Source organism: Choristoneura fumiferana, chromosome 4 (assembly GCF_025370935.1).
Source record: "Choristoneura fumiferana chromosome 4, NRCan_CFum_1, whole genome shotgun sequence".
NCBI lineage: Eukaryota > Metazoa > Arthropoda > Insecta > Lepidoptera > Tortricidae > Choristoneura > Choristoneura fumiferana.
This window is the reverse complement of record NC_133475.1, coordinates 6576813-6595083: the sequence shown is the minus strand read 5'-3', so window position 1 is coordinate 6595083 and position 18271 is coordinate 6576813. Positions and strand designations below refer to the sequence as shown.

The following is an 18271-nucleotide window of genomic DNA, read 5'->3' as shown; positions in this document are numbered from 1 at the left end:
ATAATTAACTGGAAGAATAGTTTTTATTTCTTTTAGATTTCAGATCGGTATTCAATATTCCCCAATCCACACTGGGCCCGCGTGGGAACTACGGCCAAAGCCCTCTCACTCTGAGAGGAGGCCTGTGCGCTCCAATGGCACGTATATATTTATAGGCCGAGATCATGATATTTAATAATAAAATTTCCTTCAGAAATTACTAAATTATATAAGTAATTCAGTAATTTAAGAAATCAAACAAATTTAACTGGATAAATTGTATTATATTGTCTTTAACACGTTTTATGTTTATGAAGAAACTAATCTCTAAACTAAAAACTTAATTTCAGTGAAGCTTACATAGCATCAAAACAATACATACTAAAATAACTTGCAACTAAAATTTACAATCACCACTTTTACGACGTAACGGCTATAATTAATTACTAATTATACAGTAAATAATCAACAAGCACGGTAGAATTTTCATTACAATAACAACCTTTACAATAATTTAATAACACGCAACACAGAATATCAAAACAAAAATTCTTCACATAGATTTTACATTTGCTGATCAATAACCTTCCAACCGCCTTTTATCCCAGTTTGAAACTGAGGATACTGTGTTTAGGTCTCTGTTGCACAGAGTGCCGTTTTTATTTAATTCATTAGCGGTTAAAAGGTAAATTAATAACAACTACAAAAAAAGTAAGTACCTACCAGCCTGCGCCTACGTAAATTGATCAAGGAACTACTTCACCTATAACTAACATTGCAATTTATTATTCGTTAATAAAACTAATATTACAAACTAAGCTAAGTAAAGTAACCAAGACTTTTCACAGTTTCCACTTAATTTAACTGTAACTATTTTAAATAACAATAAATCTAGACTTTTACGTCATTCCATTCAAACTATTCAAAACATTATAACTAAAGAGGTAATTCTTGTGGTGATTTCGTTTACCTACTTCAAACAAGCAATTCTTGTATATACCTACCTAGTATGACTGAATGTGTACAGTCACCAGCACCAATAACTGACACAACAAACGTGCATAAATATCTGATACGACTCTGTTTCTACGGCCGGGACGTGTCAGATATTTTTGCACGCTCTGCTGTGGCAGATATTAATGCTGGTGACTGTACCTATAATAACAAGGACACGTATCTGAATATCGAAAGTGAATATATCTACAGTTAAAAAGTCAACGGTCAAAATATCGAAAGTTAAAATATCGAACGATCTAAATATCTACTATTATTATATCGACGTCTAGAATTCCTAAAACCGAAATACCGAATGGTCAAAATATCGAAAGTTCAAATAGCGAAGGATCTTAACATCTAATGTCATTATATGGACGGTTAGCATTCCTAGGCTCAAGTGCACGAAATAGGAGGATAGATACGAAATCATTATGCGCTGTATGTGCGTAGCGTAGATGTTAGCTGTACATAAAAATCATGCAACATAATAATTAAAGTTAAAAATAAACAATTTGTAAACAAATCTTCTTTAAATAATATATACTATCGATATTTTTAATTTCGACCTTATTATGATCGTTCGATATCCTGACTTTCGATATTTCGATCGTCGATATTTTAACTATCGCTATTTCAATTTCAGATACGTGCCCAATAACAACTTTTTAGCGATTTGTGTTTTTTTGTTCAAAATCTAGACAACATTTCGTCTTCCGAGTTGGTCTAGATCAGTGGTTCTCAAACTTTTTTGGCGACGGAGCCGTTTTGAAAAAGTTTATATTTGCGGTAGCCCTAAAATAGATTACCTACTCGAGTTAAGGTACTCGTTAAGCATTTATTTTGTTTTGATTATGACCAGTACCCGTAGAAGCTTCACAGATCCACAGGGCTCCGCAGAACACACTTTGACAATGAATGGCTAGTATATAAATAGTACGCTGAACTTTTATTTATTTAGGTTAGGTATAGGCAGTGCCACCAGAGTTGAGGTAACGTATGTATGTAATGACAGCGGGACTTTGAAATTAGAGTTCTTTTTTTCGTACGGATAACAAGCGCAACAGTGAATTGCAAGATACCAAAAAGTTTATTTAAATGATTTTGTTAGGGATTATCTATAAAAAATAATGAAACAAAACAAGAAATACACTAAGTACACTAAGTGTGTTTGTGTGTGTGTGTGTGCGTGCGTGCGTGCGTGCGTGCGTGCGTGCGTGCGTGAGTGCGTGCGTGCGTGAGTGCGTGCGTGCGTGCGTGCGTGCGTGCGTGTGTGTAATCATTCACTTCAACTCTCGTGACACTAAGTATAGGTACATTTCCCATAAAAAAAATAAGGCGGTCCTAAATAATAGGAATTGAGGTAGTTTCCAGTACATTCGAAAAACGCGATTCAATAGATCAGACGGCTCTGCATCGTATGGCAGAAATAAACTCGAAAGACATCAAGCAAAACGCAGTCGCCCGATACCTCAAGTTAAGAAGTGTAACGCCATTTGGTAGATTATTTTTTAAGTTATCGGTATCTTAATTCAAACATATTGAGAACCCACACCACCCATAGTAAATCTTACATCTTTATATTTCTTCATTTCAATTAGGTACTAAGTATGTTTAAGTATTGTTCGTATCGTTTACACATTCGTCTCATGATAATGATAGTATTCGGTAAGCTCTTTTCATATTTAATTTTCAAATAGCCCTTTGTACTTTATATAAGTACTTAAATTTCTATAATTACATACAGGGGCACAAAATGCAGAAAGTACTAAAATATATTCATTTAATTATGTATTTAGTTACATTAAACAGCCTAATTTCCTCATAAGGTGTAGTTCTAAGTCTAAGAACTAAACCGGTTGTGATAGTACCTCTATTCCTGACTTAAATCTTATTTACCATTTGCAGGTTCTCCGACGGAATTTATTGTTTATTTTATAATAACTGTAATCTTCAGTCTCAACATTTTGTTCGTGATCACTGGTACGTTTAGATACGTATGTTATTTTACATTAACCTGAAAATAAATAAAAGATTAGCAAATGGATTGTAATCACAAGTTGGTATGGCCAGAACAGAGAGAGGTATGTTGCATAATCTAACACCAAGACTACGCTTTATCGTGCTATAAAACTTTATCAAAATAATAAAAGTTCATAAAAGAGTGTGCAAGGTGCAAGTGTACTTTCTGCTTTTTAACAAAAGTTTTATAATTATCCACCAGCGAATCTTGGCAGCATGGAATGGAATCTTGGTGGCAAATAAAAAAATTGCACTGGCAACACATTTTACAGATAAAAACATAGCTTTCAAAAATATGTAACAGAGGGCACACACACATACAAACGCCGAAACATTCGTACATTAGGTATACGAAATGAAATGAAAATGGATTGGAAGAGCTCATGGATTTTATTCTTGAAAACATAGATTCTATCTACCTATTTCTTTTAGAATGATCCGAGCCATAGTAAAAATCTGACCCAAGAAAGTCAAAGTAAAATGTATTCATCACTGTCACTTTCGTCATCACGGACATTGATGGAAATGGTTCAAGTTCTCCCTCTGAGGCTTATTTTTGGTAGTAAGCATTTTCAATGTTGATCACGTATTCGTGCGAATGTGAATGACCTTGCTTTACATTTATCGCAATTCAATTTTGATTTAAATTTCTGATTGCTGGACTTTTTAGGGAACAATATTTGCTTTACATTGCTGCTGCCAAGGCTCGCTAATCTTCCTCTATTAAAAAATCACTTACTTAATAAACTGGGAACCCTCATAGACCAAAGAAGGGTATGGCTGCATTTGACTGTCACGGTTTTGGATCCGTTGAATGTGTTTGATGTGCTGACCAATGCACCAAACTTTAATGTGTGATTATCTAAAAAAAAAAAATTGAATAAAGAAATATGTGATTTAGGCGTTCATTTATTTTAAATATACTTTACTAAAGGTACTGTTACACATGCTAGATACTAGCACGAAAGCATGCTACTATTGAGCATTGCTTTTTTAGTGGCATACAGGTACTGCAGGTACTAGCATGCTTATAACCATGCTTATTAGCATGCTAGTAACAAGCATGTGTAGCAGTACCTTTATTTATTGTTTCAGGCAGGGTTAGTTAGGGCCTAGTGGCTCATAGAAAACATAAACAAGGTGTGTTCAAAATCTTCTGGAGTATTTTAGCAGATATATAAATCTAGTTGGTGGGAGTTGGGAAATGTACTTCGGGATTCTTTAAATGTTTCCATACATTGATTGAAGTTCAGAGTGTACAGCGTCAAGGGCGTGTCTACAATTTGTAAAAAATACTTGACGCTCCTGACTTGCGTTCAGTGAAACTAACCCTCTAAAAATATTTAAAAAATGGCGAAGAAATTGAAGACAACTGTACAATACATTCAATGAATGAATGATACAACTGTAATCTAAATCATCTTTGAACTTAATTTTAACCCAATTTTTATTGTGGCACCTACTGAATCAAAACTTGTCAATTATGCGTAGTTCAATAGTAGAATAATATTATAGTATCGGACCAATGACTCTCCTCAAATAGTTGGTAGGTAGGTACTTATGGGCGGTGGTGATCAGTTCCCATCAGATGTCCCGCTTGCTCATTTTCCTCTTTCTCACAATAAAAAAAACGTGATGATTTGATGATGGAGCCAAAAACTAGAGTAGAACTCCAAGAAAGAACAACGAAACCTAGCCGTGTTTGGGCTTGTTGGAATAGTCACACTTTGTCATAGTTTACCAAGAATGATATCCAGGATCTGATGATGGAGTAATCAGTCTGGCTTACCATGTGTTATAAGTTTGATGCCAATGTCTGTCTGTCTGTGGCATGTTAGCTCTCAAACGGTCAAACAGATTTCGATGCTGTTTTGTTTACGTGAAAGTGAATTTCCTTGCGGTAATTCTAAGCTGTGTTTGATATAAATCGGGTCAGCCGTTTTTGAGATATGGAATTTCAAAATTAATATGTCGGGGGTTTTTAACTTTCCTAATTTGGTGAGGTTAGTTTTTAAATTCGTCGTCATCATCTCAGCCGTAGGACGTCCACTGTTGGACATAGGCCTCCCCCATAGACCTCCAGTTGCTTCGGTTGGAAGCGGCCTGCATCCACTGTGATCCCGCGGATGTTGATGTCCTACGCTGCGCTTGCCCGTCCGCGGTCTCCATTCAAGAAATTTTCGGCCCCAACGGCCATCAGTTCTCCGTGCTATATGGCCTGCCCATTTTAACTAACAGTTTTTTTAAACTAAATACAATTATTTTACTTTATAAAACTATTCAATGGTTACCTAAGTTCCATTTAAGTCCGGTAGAACTAACATTTGTGCAAGGTTCTCCTACTGGGACCAAGGAGCACCAAGCTCTCGGGTGTTTCAAGGATTCCTCAGGTATTTCTATCAAGTGGTCTCCAGGGAAGAGCAGCCACGATATACCATCGTCTGATATGAGGTACACTTTAGTACTAGGGCTTAATAATGCCTTTTCTTTGACATGAAACATTGTTTCTACATTGGCAAATATCTGGTCCATTCTTCGTGACGATTGTGCTATTGCTATCACGTGATGCACCTTGAACAAAAGTTGATTCGGGTAAGTTATAGAATAGATACTTACAAGGAATGTAACATATGAAAAGGTATTGGGAATAAATTTGTGACACATACCTAGTGCACGGGGAAAGGGAAATTTCAGAGGGCGGCGAAGGGACAGCAGTTCAACATACAAAAGTATCACTTACACGCCATGTCACATAGTGGCAAAACAGAATTTGAACTTTGAACACACATATTGTAGGTCGCAATTGCAAGTTGTAGGTACGGAAGCACGGCTTTGTAGGCGCGATATCTCTTGACAATTTTAGTTTTTTTTTTGTTGCTGGCGTTCAAAAGAAAAGAAATTGAGAATATAGGGGTGTCGCGAGTTTTCTTTTGGCCCGGCTGGTTGAATCTTTCATACTCAATTGAGTAAAAGAAATTGTCACGACCAAATGCTGCCCTGAAATGAAAATACCTCTAACGAGTTCCTTTACGTTACTTTCTAGTACAAAAATTTATATTTTGAAAATTGTCTGCTACTGAATTAACTAAATGACGATTAGTACTCTACTGTTAATACTTTTAACGTAACAAGTAAATGATTTTTCATCTCTCCTGTTCGGAAAGTTTAATTTTCATGGGTAAATATAGCTGGGTAGAAAATTGCGTTTTCATCTCTAGGGTGGAAACGTCAATGACACTTTTTTTTTCACGTTTCGGCATGGCCATCTAGATGCACGTCGTGACCAAGGAGCTTATATACGTACACCACTGGTGGTTGAACGCCGAACATCCGTTTGCAACAAGAAATTTGATAGTTACGTCACGAACATATTCCACCTCTTTCTTTAGTTAGGTTAACAAAGAGATGGAAGTCATTCGTGAAATGTGAAAGAAAGAGATGGAATATATAAATAAGTAATAAAGGTCAAACTTCTTCGTTTGGCGTTCAACCTCTAGTTTTGTATATAAGCTCCTTGGTCGTGACCAACTCTTATTTTTTTTATAGTCGGCCGTAGCAAGTAGCCAGGTCGAAAAGATACCGTTAGAGGTTGGATATAAGTAAATTCAATTTATTATTATTCTCTTTTTTTTGTAGTATTTTACTTTCCTCACAATCGAAATGAAAAGTAGTGTCTAACTCGGGTGAAATTACCCATTTGCCCTCGAACTATTAACAAAATAACTCGGGTGAAATGGGTCACTTTCAACCCTTGGTTATCAACAGGGGTCGGACAAAAAGTGTCGATGACGTCAAATCACTAATAGGATGATTTCAAATAGTATTTTTGATTTCCATAAACAATTATCACATCATTTATCAACCTCTTTATAAACGATATGAAATTTATTTTATTCACTGAATTCCATTGATTTATTTCCGATTATTTTGTTACTTCCATTAATGCTACTTTGTTACTACATGTCACACGGAAGTTTAAATAAAAACATCATCTTGTGTGCAAGATTACGTAATTTTTACGTCATCCGCACTTTTTGTCCGACCCCTGGTTATCAATCTACTAAAGTTCAAACCAAACCAAAAGATATTTTTTTTTTCATAACTCCTGTCCTGGGATAGGTAGATCTTAAATCGCATTAGTGCAGTCTAGTGTTAGCTTATGGAGTAATGCACTGTATGTTTCGTTTGGGCAGCACTTGGTCTAACTCACATATAAAAGTGGTCAATCTCATTTTAAAGAATTGTTAAGAGATGGTTTTTGAGGAGGGATTGGTTGAAGCAGATTGTGACGTTGGATTTTATGTTTAATGACGTTTATGTTTAATGCTGGATGGGAAAAATGTGTATGGTTATAAATACCTGACATACTATATCAAAATTTATCTTATTGATATGAGCGTATATTGTTCTCCTCCATTTAAAGTGTAAAATAAGAGAACATGATTCAATTAAGACAGGTTGTAATGTCGTGACCGTTTAATTTCGGTGCAACTACGCGAAGGTGATAATGATACTGTGATAAGGTCACGCATCGCCAGCGCACGATCTACCTACTCGCACCATACAACTTACATAAATAAAAATCAGTATTGTATAAAGTGTACATAGAATGTTTTACTATTCAGCGAAATAATTTGTACGAATTACTTAATTCCAGTATGTCTTTTGAAACAATTGGGCACTTGTCCTACCGCGCGAGGAAGCGATTAGCTATCGACCGACTATTATCTAGCCTAGGAAAATAAGAAACGAACAAAAGATAGGGTACCTACAGATCCCGTGCCAGTAAAAGAGATGCACATAGTAGTCGAGTTCTTAAACATGTGAGCAAAAATATATGAACAAGGCTATTGTTAACGGTGTAGAAGCGTGTTCAGATATTTTTGATTGAATTTTTGCTCACAAGTTTATTAACTCGACTGTTATAGTTGATCGCTGGCTGTCTACACTGCCGGCGAGAACTCTCAGTGTCTCTAGTAGTTTGTTACAGTAAAAATCAATATTAAAAATAAAACTCGCTCAGCGATGCTTGACAGTCGGAATACTCACATCGAGAGAACAAACAGTCGTCATTTTACTCTACAGTGAAGTGATCGTCCGTCGCAGTATAATATCGGGAAAAGAGAGCCCTCTCTCGTCTCTGCAGACTGTTTTGAAGCGCCGTCTGCATTTCCTAACTAGTACCATTGATGTATATATCCATCCATACGTATAGCTATTAATAGTCACAGGTATTCTTTTCTTTACTGGATTTGCTTCCCAGCTCACATAAAACTAAAAACAGGCTGCAAAGAGAAGTGAGACCGCTTGAATTCAGTCTTCTTAAGTAAACCAGTTTCCGTTTGCAGCACTGTCTTTACTTTTTATGTGGAATGTGCACGAGTTTCGATTGCAACGTAGCGTAGCCATCTTGTTCCTTGTTGAGCGCGAATAGACGCCTGTCCTGACATAGAGGGTTGCTACACAAAAAATATTTGTAACGACTGAGCGGATACAATTATGTGACTTTTATATTAGAAAACAATACGATTGTCAATTTCGAAAATAAAGTTCATTTTGCGGTAATTATCAACGACAAAATATTTTTTAATAAATAAAATTTGTGATCTCAAGCTTTCAGTGACATCTATCTGAAACAAACGACAACAATCTGTTTTATTTTAGGTTAGATAAAGGAGATGGCGGCGCTATCGACATGAATTAGTACGGTATAGGCGACTGCCTGGTCGTTGCAGTCGTGCACTTGCTTATAGCCTCGGTCAAAACTATAGGAACTATGCAATCGTTTCTCGCCGCCCGCCAACTCGTTTCTAGTTTCTAGCTCTGCTCGCTTCTCGTTCATCGTCGGCGGTAGGACAAGTGCTTTGATGTCCATGTGAGCGAAGCCTCTTCACCCATTACTATTTCATGGACTTGTACGAAGTGGTTATGTTCATCTTTTTTAGTCTAAAGTTCTGCATTGTCTGTATTTTTGGACAAATACAATCTAGAGCTCATTATTAATGAACCAGAGAAGTAAATGTTTCCTTTGCTTTTTTTTCACAGGTAAGCTAGGATATATATTATATACCAATGGGGCCAATAGCTGATTAGACGCAATCTGTCAAATTTCAGAAGACAATGGGGTTCACCAACCTAACACTAGTTTTTTTACACCATGCAGGCTAATGTAATAACAAAAATTCATGTGAAACCTCCGACACTCAAATAAAAAAAAAATATTAAAATATGCAACGCAATAAAGGATTTTCATAATTTTTTCTGCTCTAGAGTAGGGAAGCATATTTGGAAGAAAAAAAAATATTTTTTTTCTATTTTTTTTTAGGCTTAAGTGCACCTGTGTGACTATGCCAGCCTAATGAGTGCTTGATGAACCTGTAAATTCATACTGCATCTTCCAATACCAGACAACTCAAAATAATATTCACTGCACCATTGAACAGGTCCAAATCACTCAAATACCTCTCGCGGATTTCCTTAGTCAATACAGACTATAGAAAAAATATTAAACTCACATTTATGTTGGCTTGCTGGCAATGTGTGTTTAGTTCCATTAAAGCTTTTGTGTAGTCAGTGTACATTTGGTCTGGAGTGTGGACCACCTAAAACAATAAAAACATGTTCAATTAAATCATTATGCATCAAGATTTAAACATTTAGTATTATATCTATACATTTTTATTTATTTAGTAACAACAATCATCTGAGACACTTGTAGAAACAAGTTGCTTTAATACATTTTAGTTATAACAGTATTATTGACATGTACAGTCTTCTTTACTTTTTCTGACAAAAAATCATCTTATTACACTCCTAGACAATTGTATTATGATGTGATGTAATAATATCTGCTTTTTAAAAGTATCATTTGAGTACTGACTTAAGTAAAATATTAGCTCTGATAAGCATAGAAATTGTATCTAGGAAATAACAAAATGTGATTATTCATATTCATTTTGTCTTTTTTTTTGTAAACAAAAACAATGTGACCATTGTTGAGACACAGGTTTGACATTGTCCATCAAACTTAAGGGATTATAAAAAAAGTTTCACCTTACAACCTTTCTGTTTTCTATATTTCTCCAAATTGTCTTTTGAGATTGAATCAAAATCTCCGGTTACAAGTTCTGGTGGTTTTATATTTTCACTTTCTGTTTGTGGTAAACTTTTTACATAGTCTTCCCATTTATTTGTTCCGCCGTCTACTGTTATTCTTACAGTGGCTGAAATTAATCAATAACTATAAATTAAAAAAAAGTATAAGTAAAGAAAGTATAAGTATAAGTAAAAAGAATAAGTAAAAAATAATTGTAAGATTTCCTTAGAATTGACAGTTTGGTGAGTCATTAAAATATGTTAACAGAATTCTATTATCAAGATTTGTAACTGTTGTGATTCTATTGTTGTATTTTGAGTAAATTAGGCATTTCACTATATAGCAATGAAGGCGAGTGTATGTTATTTGATATTGTAGTCTGATCAAAAAGATGTCAGTAATTCAACATGGCAATGATATGTTTTTGAAAACTACAACTAAAAATTGTATATTTGTAATTGTAATTGTTTTATCTCATGATTCTTCTATTGTTAAAGTTGAGCATAACATTGTCAATAAATCACCATTATTCCAAAATTCTGTGAAAAACCGTTGACTCTGGGTGATGGGTGTATTTAGCATCACTACTGCATAATTGATAGTCGAGTCCCTCTGATATATAAACTGACTTATGTCCCATTTTCGACACTGTACCGGATTGCAGTTGGCATGGCATTGATTGTGCTGCAAATAAAAATAAACAAAGTAAATTTGCTATCACTTGTTTATCGCATATCATTTTTTATAGGTAGACCTAATTCCGAAAAATAATAAACACACGTGGTTAGATGTTTGAACTGCGTATCGTGGTTGTGTTGAAAGCTTAAACACTTCAACACTGATTTGGTGGATACATATCCCGTAATAAAACACATGTATTTTAAAGCAAATAGAAGATAAAATTACGTATAAAATAAATAAAGTCTGCGGCTAAAAATACTTACAATATTATTGACCGTTAAACCCCTGAAAGCCATTTCACAATAAATGTGTTAGGTACGAGTACGCGCTACTGTAGAGTGAACTGTTTCACCATTTAATTTCTCAAACGTTCGAAGGTTGTAAAGTTTGATAATTGTTCACCTTGAAGTCTATCAGGTCTTAAGTACGTTTGATAACATTTTAATCAAATTCGCTATTTAGCGAGCTTTTTGCCCTTTACAAATCAATCAATGAGGCCGGTTTTGTTTTGATTTGTCATTAATCTGTCACTGTCAGGCTGACAGCTGTTAATTCCAAAGCTATTTCAACTCTGTAAGGCAAAAATATTAATCAAGGTATACCTAAACGTAAAAACTCTGTAATTTCTGGCAAAATTGTCCTCCAATGGACAGAGCCATATTTTTTTAAAGAAACAACAACAACAACTCTTAATTTGACTGTAGTTATTCAACTCACGGCACGCCTCTCGCAAAGGCCAAAGATTAGGAATGGAATAAAGCTACTGCCTGCAGGCTTAACACGAGTAACACTAAAATGCAGCAAAACGATTTGAAGCATATTTCAAGTGTCTATGAAGATTCGCATAATCGTGGAATAATCGAAAGAGTGAGTGAAAAAAAACTTTGTTGAAAAAGTTTGTTACTCAAAAAACACCTATTGAACATGTTTTGAACTGAGTGATTTCAGCCAATGAAAACGCAAAACCATCACAGGCAGGGGGGGGCTACCTCGAAATACGTAAATCAAAGTTCGTATCGTACCGTCTCTTTCATTCTCGTATTAAACAATATTAGCAAAAACGGGACGCCAAGATACGAAGTTAGACTTTTTTGATACTCATCTGTCAAGTCAAATTTGTTATAATTTTTCGTAGGTACTTTGTCTACAAACTATTTTATTGCATTTGTTTTGCAAATTTTGGCCTATATTGATAAATTACATCAAATATGAATAGAATATTTGGCAGGGGTAAACCTAAAACTCCGGGTCCTAGTATTACGGATTGCATCAGCAGTGTAAGTACAAAATTGTTGCAACTATTTTCTTGTAGTCTACGATGATTCATGCTTTATTAAATTATGGTTATAAGTTGCTTACGGCATGATAATAAAAATCTAGACATTTTTATATCAATATTAGTCTGCCAGAAAATGTTTATAGTTGAAGTGCTACATGATGGAATAATAACTTAATTCAATGCTAACTAATTGTGTGATGGTATTGTGGAAATTTCTAAACATTTGATTTTTTAATGTAATTTTTTTTTAATTATTAAAATTACAACAAACTGAAGATCAATGTTTTTTTTTTACCTTTTTTTCATGTAACTTACCAGTTCCTTTAACAAGTACCTACTTACCTTTAATATGAAATTTCAAGTACATTCTTAGCGAGTACTCCCTGAGTTTGGTTTTTTACTTTTTATCTCAGATTTAGCAAGCAATGTGAATGAGTGATAAAAGAAAGAACAATAAAAATGTTTGAACAATTCAAGGTTTTTTTTTTTAGTTTTATATGGCACAGAAAAATGACTGTTCAACTTATAACATTTTTAGTAATTTCGAATGCCTCCATTTTGTTTTTGAGGCAAGAAAGACTTAAAAATTATTTCATTTGGTCCAATACACATCAAACTATCTGAAATAAAAGGTTTTGTTTACAAATTAACACTCATTGCGGCAATATTGACTTGTGCCTATCAAATTCTGGGTATTTTCATAAAATTTCTAAATTTACTAAATTTTCAATAAAAAAAATAATATCAAATTTCGGCTAAGACATTATGGCTAAAAATGTTCAAAAATACCTTGGCTATTACCCCCTTAAAGCTTTGCACCTAGCTACCAAACATCCTGTATTTTACACTCTTCCATCTATTTATGTAAAATTATGTCATGACTTTCTGTCTATAGGTGGATGCTCGGGCAGATGGTATAGAACAGAAGGTCCAAAAATTGGATACGGAATTAAGGAAGTACAAGGACCAAATGGCCAAGATGAGGGAGGGGCCAGCCAAAAACTCAGTCAAGCAGAAAGCTATGCGGGTTCTGAAACAGAAGAAACAGTAAGAATGCTCATGAATACCTTTCTCAATTTCAATGATACAACTAACATTATTTGCATTTATCTATGCAGGACATATTTTGTTTTAGTATTACTTATGTATTAAACAGTGCATGATAATCTGATTTCTCAAAAAATAAAAAGATTTAAAATGTTGAACAAGTGCAGGTAATGCTTTAAACTTTACTGATTCACACTATAACTATTACCACACCGAAGACTTTGCATTCACAGATGAATAATAATTACCTCCATGTTTCGGGCATATTGCACTCATAGCATTGCTTTGTCTACTCACAACCACATCTACTGCAATCCAGAAACGGTAATTATTACTTGTTTGTTAGTATGATAAGTCACAAGGTAATAGTTATATATGAAGGTAACATGATATTTGCAAAAAATAATGTACTACTAGCCATATGCAGAATGTCTGCAACAAAATGTTGTGCTTTGTGACTTAAACATCATGATGATGAAAAATATGTATCTGTTGGTGAATTTATTAGGGAACTATATTTTCTGTCACTTAAATTTAGATTTGTCACTCAACTGCGATACCCTAATTATAATATCTATCCCTAAGAAATATATTAGTCATCATATTAATCAAAACTGTCTCTAAGTATGAGTCATCAGATTAATGCAAACCTGTATCCTAGATTATAGTTTGATCATCAAAATTCGATGACCAAAATAATAGATCTGTCACCTAATAAATAGATCAGTTCCTTAATTTGATGCTTCTACCTGATCTACTAAGGCAGGTCTGATTAGGTACGACGACAAGTGAAGCGAAGAGGAGTGTTAGGTAGAACTGCAACCCTCAGTGCGCGAGCTGAGAAGTGCCAGAACCGAACATTGTTTTGCTCATACTTGTATGTATGATGAGTACAAATGTTTGTTACTACTTGAGTCTTGGATGTTTGTATGTATTTTAGTGTATATGTATGTATGTCTACCCGTTGTTTAGCATCCATAGAACAAACATTGCTTAGTTTGGGGCTGGCTCAATTGGTGTGATTTGTAAGAGGATATTAATATTATTATTTCATTAATTGTATATCATTATTGTCAAATTTCAGTTAAATTATTTGATGATCAATATTATTTTCCAGTGATTAAAATTAATTTTTAGGTAGCCATTTCTATATTGTTTGATGATTCAGTTTTAGTGACACATCTATTATTTTGGAATGCAATATATATAATTATTTGATGATAAATATTATTTCCGAGGAATTTTTAAATAATATTTAAGTAACCGTTTTAATATTATTTAGTGATTCAATTTAGGTGACAGATCTACTATTTTAGGAACAAATATTATTAATTAGGTCGCCGAAAGTGCATTTTTAGGTGATCAATAAAATTTTACCCAATTTATTATAGTAACAAGTTCAATGGTTTACAGATACGAACAGCAACTTGAGAACCTCCGCAATCAATCTTTCAACATGGAGCAAGCTAATTATGCCACGCAAACACTCAAGGACACACAGGCCACTGTTGCCGCCATGAAAGATGGTGTCACCCAAATGAAGAAGGAGTTTAAGAAGATTAATATTGATTCAATTGATGTAAGAATAAGAATGCCTGGTTTGAGCTAATGTAATGAAGGCAAGCTCTGTACAAATGTATGCATATTTCTGGAAGAATACTGATAAGTGTTTTGTAAACATAAATTTTGGCGATTTTATTTTTATTTTTAAGCGAAAGAGGCTTTTAATACTAAGAGTGCTTTCTCATATAGGCGGTTTTGTCACGCGACTGAAGCGCTGCACAGCGAATCCCTTCAAATTACAGCAGCTGGAGCGCGGCAAAGTCGCGACGCCGTCGCTAGCGATAGCCGCGCTTCACAGTATCTGCCACCGCTACCTCGGAGCCCTGCAGTCGCACTTCCGTCGCGCGGCTGTCGCGCTGCAGCTGCGCTACTTAAATATGTATGGATGCGAGTCGCGGTACTGCAGCGCGACTTAGAAGCACTACAGTCGCGCGACAAAAACGCCTATATGTGAACGCGCTCTAAAAATTAACATTTTAACTCATGATTGTAAGTTGCTTTTAGCCTCTTTGGAATCTTCATCAGAAATTATGTTCACGACGTATGCAACCCGCACTATGCGGCGCGCGGCGTGTCGTTCGTTAAACCATTACTAGTTGATTAATAAATAAAATAGACATGTCTATAATTCCAGGATGTTAACGATGAGCTCGCTGACATGTTGGAACAAGCTGATGAAGTGCAGGAATCCCTAGGCCGCCAGTACGGCATGCCCGAAATAGACGATGATGAACTTGCTGCTGAGCTAGATGCACTAGGTACGGCTTTAGCGTAACAATATTAATATTAATGTATGTTGACTCAAAATTCAAGGTTTTTAAAAAATTAATAAGATTGTCGGATTGCCGACCAGAATTCAATCCCATCTATGCACCTGAGGCGTCATGCGGTCAACACTCATATCGTCATTGTTTTTCAATATAATTAAATATTTTTTCACAACTCGGTTTATCTAACAATAATAATAATATAATTTTTATTTTACTTCTCTATTAATTGGTTCTTGTCTTGTGTCATAAAATATCGCCAGGATACCCGCTTGCGTGTACTTGTTTAACTCCAAACTCGGTCCAACAGGCGACGAGATAGCCCTAGACGACGACGCTTCCTACCTAGATGACGTGGTGAAGGCCCCGGCGGCGCCCGACAAGGAGCCCGGCGCCGACAGCGTGCGGAACAAAGATGGCGTCCCTGTCGACGAGTTCGGGCTGCCGCAGGTGCCTAGCGCGGCTCAGACCACTCGTTAGAGATTATGGAGGTACAGGTTGGAATTATCTGAAGGCAGCGTTTGTGGAGAAAGAAACTTGCGTTTTTATAGTAATCAAATCTTACATATAAGGTGTTTTAAATCCCACTAATATTATAAATGCGAACGTTTATAAGTCTGTATGTTTAGATTTCAAAAGATTGATGTTTTTTCTTAACAAGGTTTACATATTGTCAACAAAGAACCCGTGCTAAAGTTGCTTTGGAAGAATTAAATTCATCGGTAGCGATTATCTTCGAACAAACCGTCGTAAATCGTAAAACGTTGCATTATTTATAAAAATATTTGTACATAATTGTTTTAAATAAAATGCCGTGACGTAATAGGAAGTTGTGTCGGAAGCATTTTACGATAATCCCTGTGGCAGTATGTTAATCTTCGTCAAAAAATCATTACCGACTTTTTGACGTTCTATAAGCCATGAGTGATTTGATATGCCCATTCCGGGAGGAGGCCTGTGCCCTGCAGTGGGACGTAAATAGGCTGGGATGATGATGATGATGATGATTTGATATGAGTGTCACTCGTCATTAATAAGTGTCACAGGGAGCATCGTAAAATGACGCTACCACGTTCATCTGCAACCATTATTTTATGTATTTCGGGATCTCGGACACAGCTGTAACGAATGCAATGAAATTTGCAATGTCAGGGTTGTCGGGGGCGAACAATCGATCCAGCTTGATCTTGTTTCTGAGAAAATGCGTATTTTTAAGTTAGCCCAAGTTTGGTTGCCCAGATACTAATAAGAAATCAAAACTTTGGATTCAACAAACTATGTTTCTTTCTCCACAGGCTGCCAGTTTTATGGAATCAAACTGTAGTAGGTAATAGGTATGTAAATGTTTTACATGTAAGCTTCAAAACGCTCTTAAGAACCATGGTTTGCGTAAAATATTGTTTCGGTATAATTTTATACACACGTAATTATCTTTCACAAGTGGGAACGACATTTTTTGCTTGATCTAATTTATTCCACTGATTTACATTATAATGATTTTTTTTTAAATGGTGAAACTATTGTTTTTTCCTGGCATTTATAATACACCATGGTTCGATGTGAATTTCAGAGCGAATGGCTCGCTACTTTATCGGCACAGTGCGATCTGTGCGATTTAACAGTCTAAAATTATCTTTAGCTCTAGTGTATAAAATAATGTTAAATTTTGTTGCTGTATGTCTAATTTTATATAAACTGTAATCTATTTTAAATAAATTTAAATTGTTTAATATAATTGGTAAAGGGTTTTAATAACTATTCATTCACTGGAATCCCTTTCTTGCTGTTCCTAGGGTTTCATATCACAAAGGTGACAAACGGAACACTATTGCTGTCGCTTTGCTGCTCCTCTGTCTGTCTGTCACAGGAATTTATCTCGAGAACTGTTATAGATAGACAACCTAAATGTAAACATAATGTGTGTTTATATTGCAGCTATAACAAAACAACAAATAAAAGTTCAAATGAAGGGAGGTCCTCATACAAGAAAAGTTTTATATTTAATTTTATTTGTATTGTCTGTTAACGGGCTGTACCTACTTATATAAGCAGGTGGTCCCTAGACTTAGTCAGTAGTATACAATGGTTTTCACCTCAGCACCTCAAACAGGCAGGTTTTGCTATTAGAAATCAGTGAGCAAAATCGCGTTTTGCTCACTCCGTGAGATAAAGTAACTTTTTAATTATTTTTTTAAATACCGAGGACAGTGCTGGTCTACTACTCACTGAATTCCAAATATTTCAACTTCACATTGATCTGTCACTTTCACTTCAACACGAAAAAAGTGAGAGATAGGATCAAATCGATACTAAGTTTGATTTTCACTATAAAATACAAATAGGTACTAACTATTTAACAAAACGAAAGTAAATTAACGAAATTCCCGCTCAAATTTATTATCACAACACTAACCTAATAAAAAATACTGTGCTGATTATAATCTTAAATTAAATTTATAGTATTAAAAACATGTCGATAATGAATTAATTATAATAGCGAAATTAAAATTTATAATAATTACATGATAGTGAAGTATTTCCAAAATGTTACAATTTTCCCGCTCTTTTAATAAAATAATATGCAACCTCGTTGCACAGAAGCCGCTGCTCTTGTTTTTTTTTAATAAAGCCTAGCTCTTAAGAGTTGGAATAAATATTTGTAAAATTGAATGAATTTGCAACTAATCTATTAATAATTATTTATGTTTCAAACAATAGAATTCCTAATAAAATCATATTTAAAGGTTCAAGAAATATCAATTACAAGTTTATTGTTCAACTTTAATGACTCAAGATGAGATTTTTGCAGTAATAAAAAATAAGGCACGTTTTACTAGGAGTCCT

At 34.8% G+C, this 18271-nt stretch overlaps 2 protein-coding genes across 4 annotated transcripts; one reads left to right on the top strand and one right to left on the bottom strand.

Moving 5' to 3' along the window:
- Positions 1–242: 242 nt before the first annotated feature.
- LOC141427369 (thiamine pyrophosphokinase 1) lies at positions 243–11798 on the bottom strand. 3 transcript variants are annotated; one of them, XM_074086717.1, is made up of 7 exons: positions 11035–11794; positions 10615–10774; positions 10048–10217; positions 9510–9596; positions 5286–5565; positions 3734–3856; positions 243–2989 (listed from the first exon to the last, which is right to left on the bottom strand). In XM_074086717.1, the coding sequence occupies exons 1-7, from the start codon at positions 11065–11067 to the stop codon at positions 2985–2987; spliced, it is 858 nt and encodes a 285-aa protein (XP_073942818.1). In that variant the 5' UTR covers positions 11068–11794; the 3' UTR covers positions 243–2984. The 3 variants fall into 3 exon arrangements, with proteins under 3 accessions (XP_073942818.1, XP_073942817.1, XP_073942816.1); XM_074086716.1 differs by lacking the exon at positions 243–2989 and having other exon boundaries at positions 3726–3856; positions 11035–11342; positions 11489–11798; XM_074086715.1 differs by lacking the exon at positions 243–2989 and having other exon boundaries at positions 3726–3856; positions 11035–11798.
- A 74-nt stretch (positions 11799–11872) lies between these two features.
- On the top strand, positions 11873–17984 carry Vps60 (vacuolar protein sorting 60). The gene is made up of 5 exons (XM_074086718.1): positions 11873–12048; positions 12946–13097; positions 14511–14676; positions 15295–15418; positions 15738–17984. Exons 1-5 carry the CDS (start codon positions 11980–11982, stop codon positions 15905–15907), a joined length of 681 nt encoding a protein of 226 aa, XP_073942819.1. The 5' UTR covers positions 11873–11979; the 3' UTR covers positions 15908–17984.
- Positions 17985–18271: the final 287 nt, after the last annotated feature.

Coding starts and splice junctions, on each gene's coding strand:
- LOC141427369 (XM_074086715.1), bottom strand. CDS start 11,067: ATGGCTTTCAGGGGTTTAACGGTCAATAATATT. Junction 9,597..10,047: donor GAAAACAGAAAGGTTGTAAG/GTGAAACTTTTT, acceptor TTATTGTTTTAG/GTGGTCCACACTCCAGACCA. Junction 5,566..9,509: donor GCCAGCAAGCCAACATAAAT/GTGAGTTTAATA, acceptor CTTTTGTTCAAG/GTGCATCACGTGATAGCAAT.
- Vps60 (XM_074086718.1), top strand. CDS start 11,980: ATGAATAGAATATTTGGCAGGGGTAAACCTAAAACTCCGGGTCCTAGT. Junction 12,049..12,945: donor TTACGGATTGCATCAGCAGT/GTAAGTACAAAA, acceptor TTCTGTCTATAG/GTGGATGCTCGGGCAGATGG. Junction 15,419..15,737: donor TGCTGAGCTAGATGCACTAG/GTACGGCTTTAG, acceptor TCGGTCCAACAG/GCGACGAGATAGCCCTAGAC.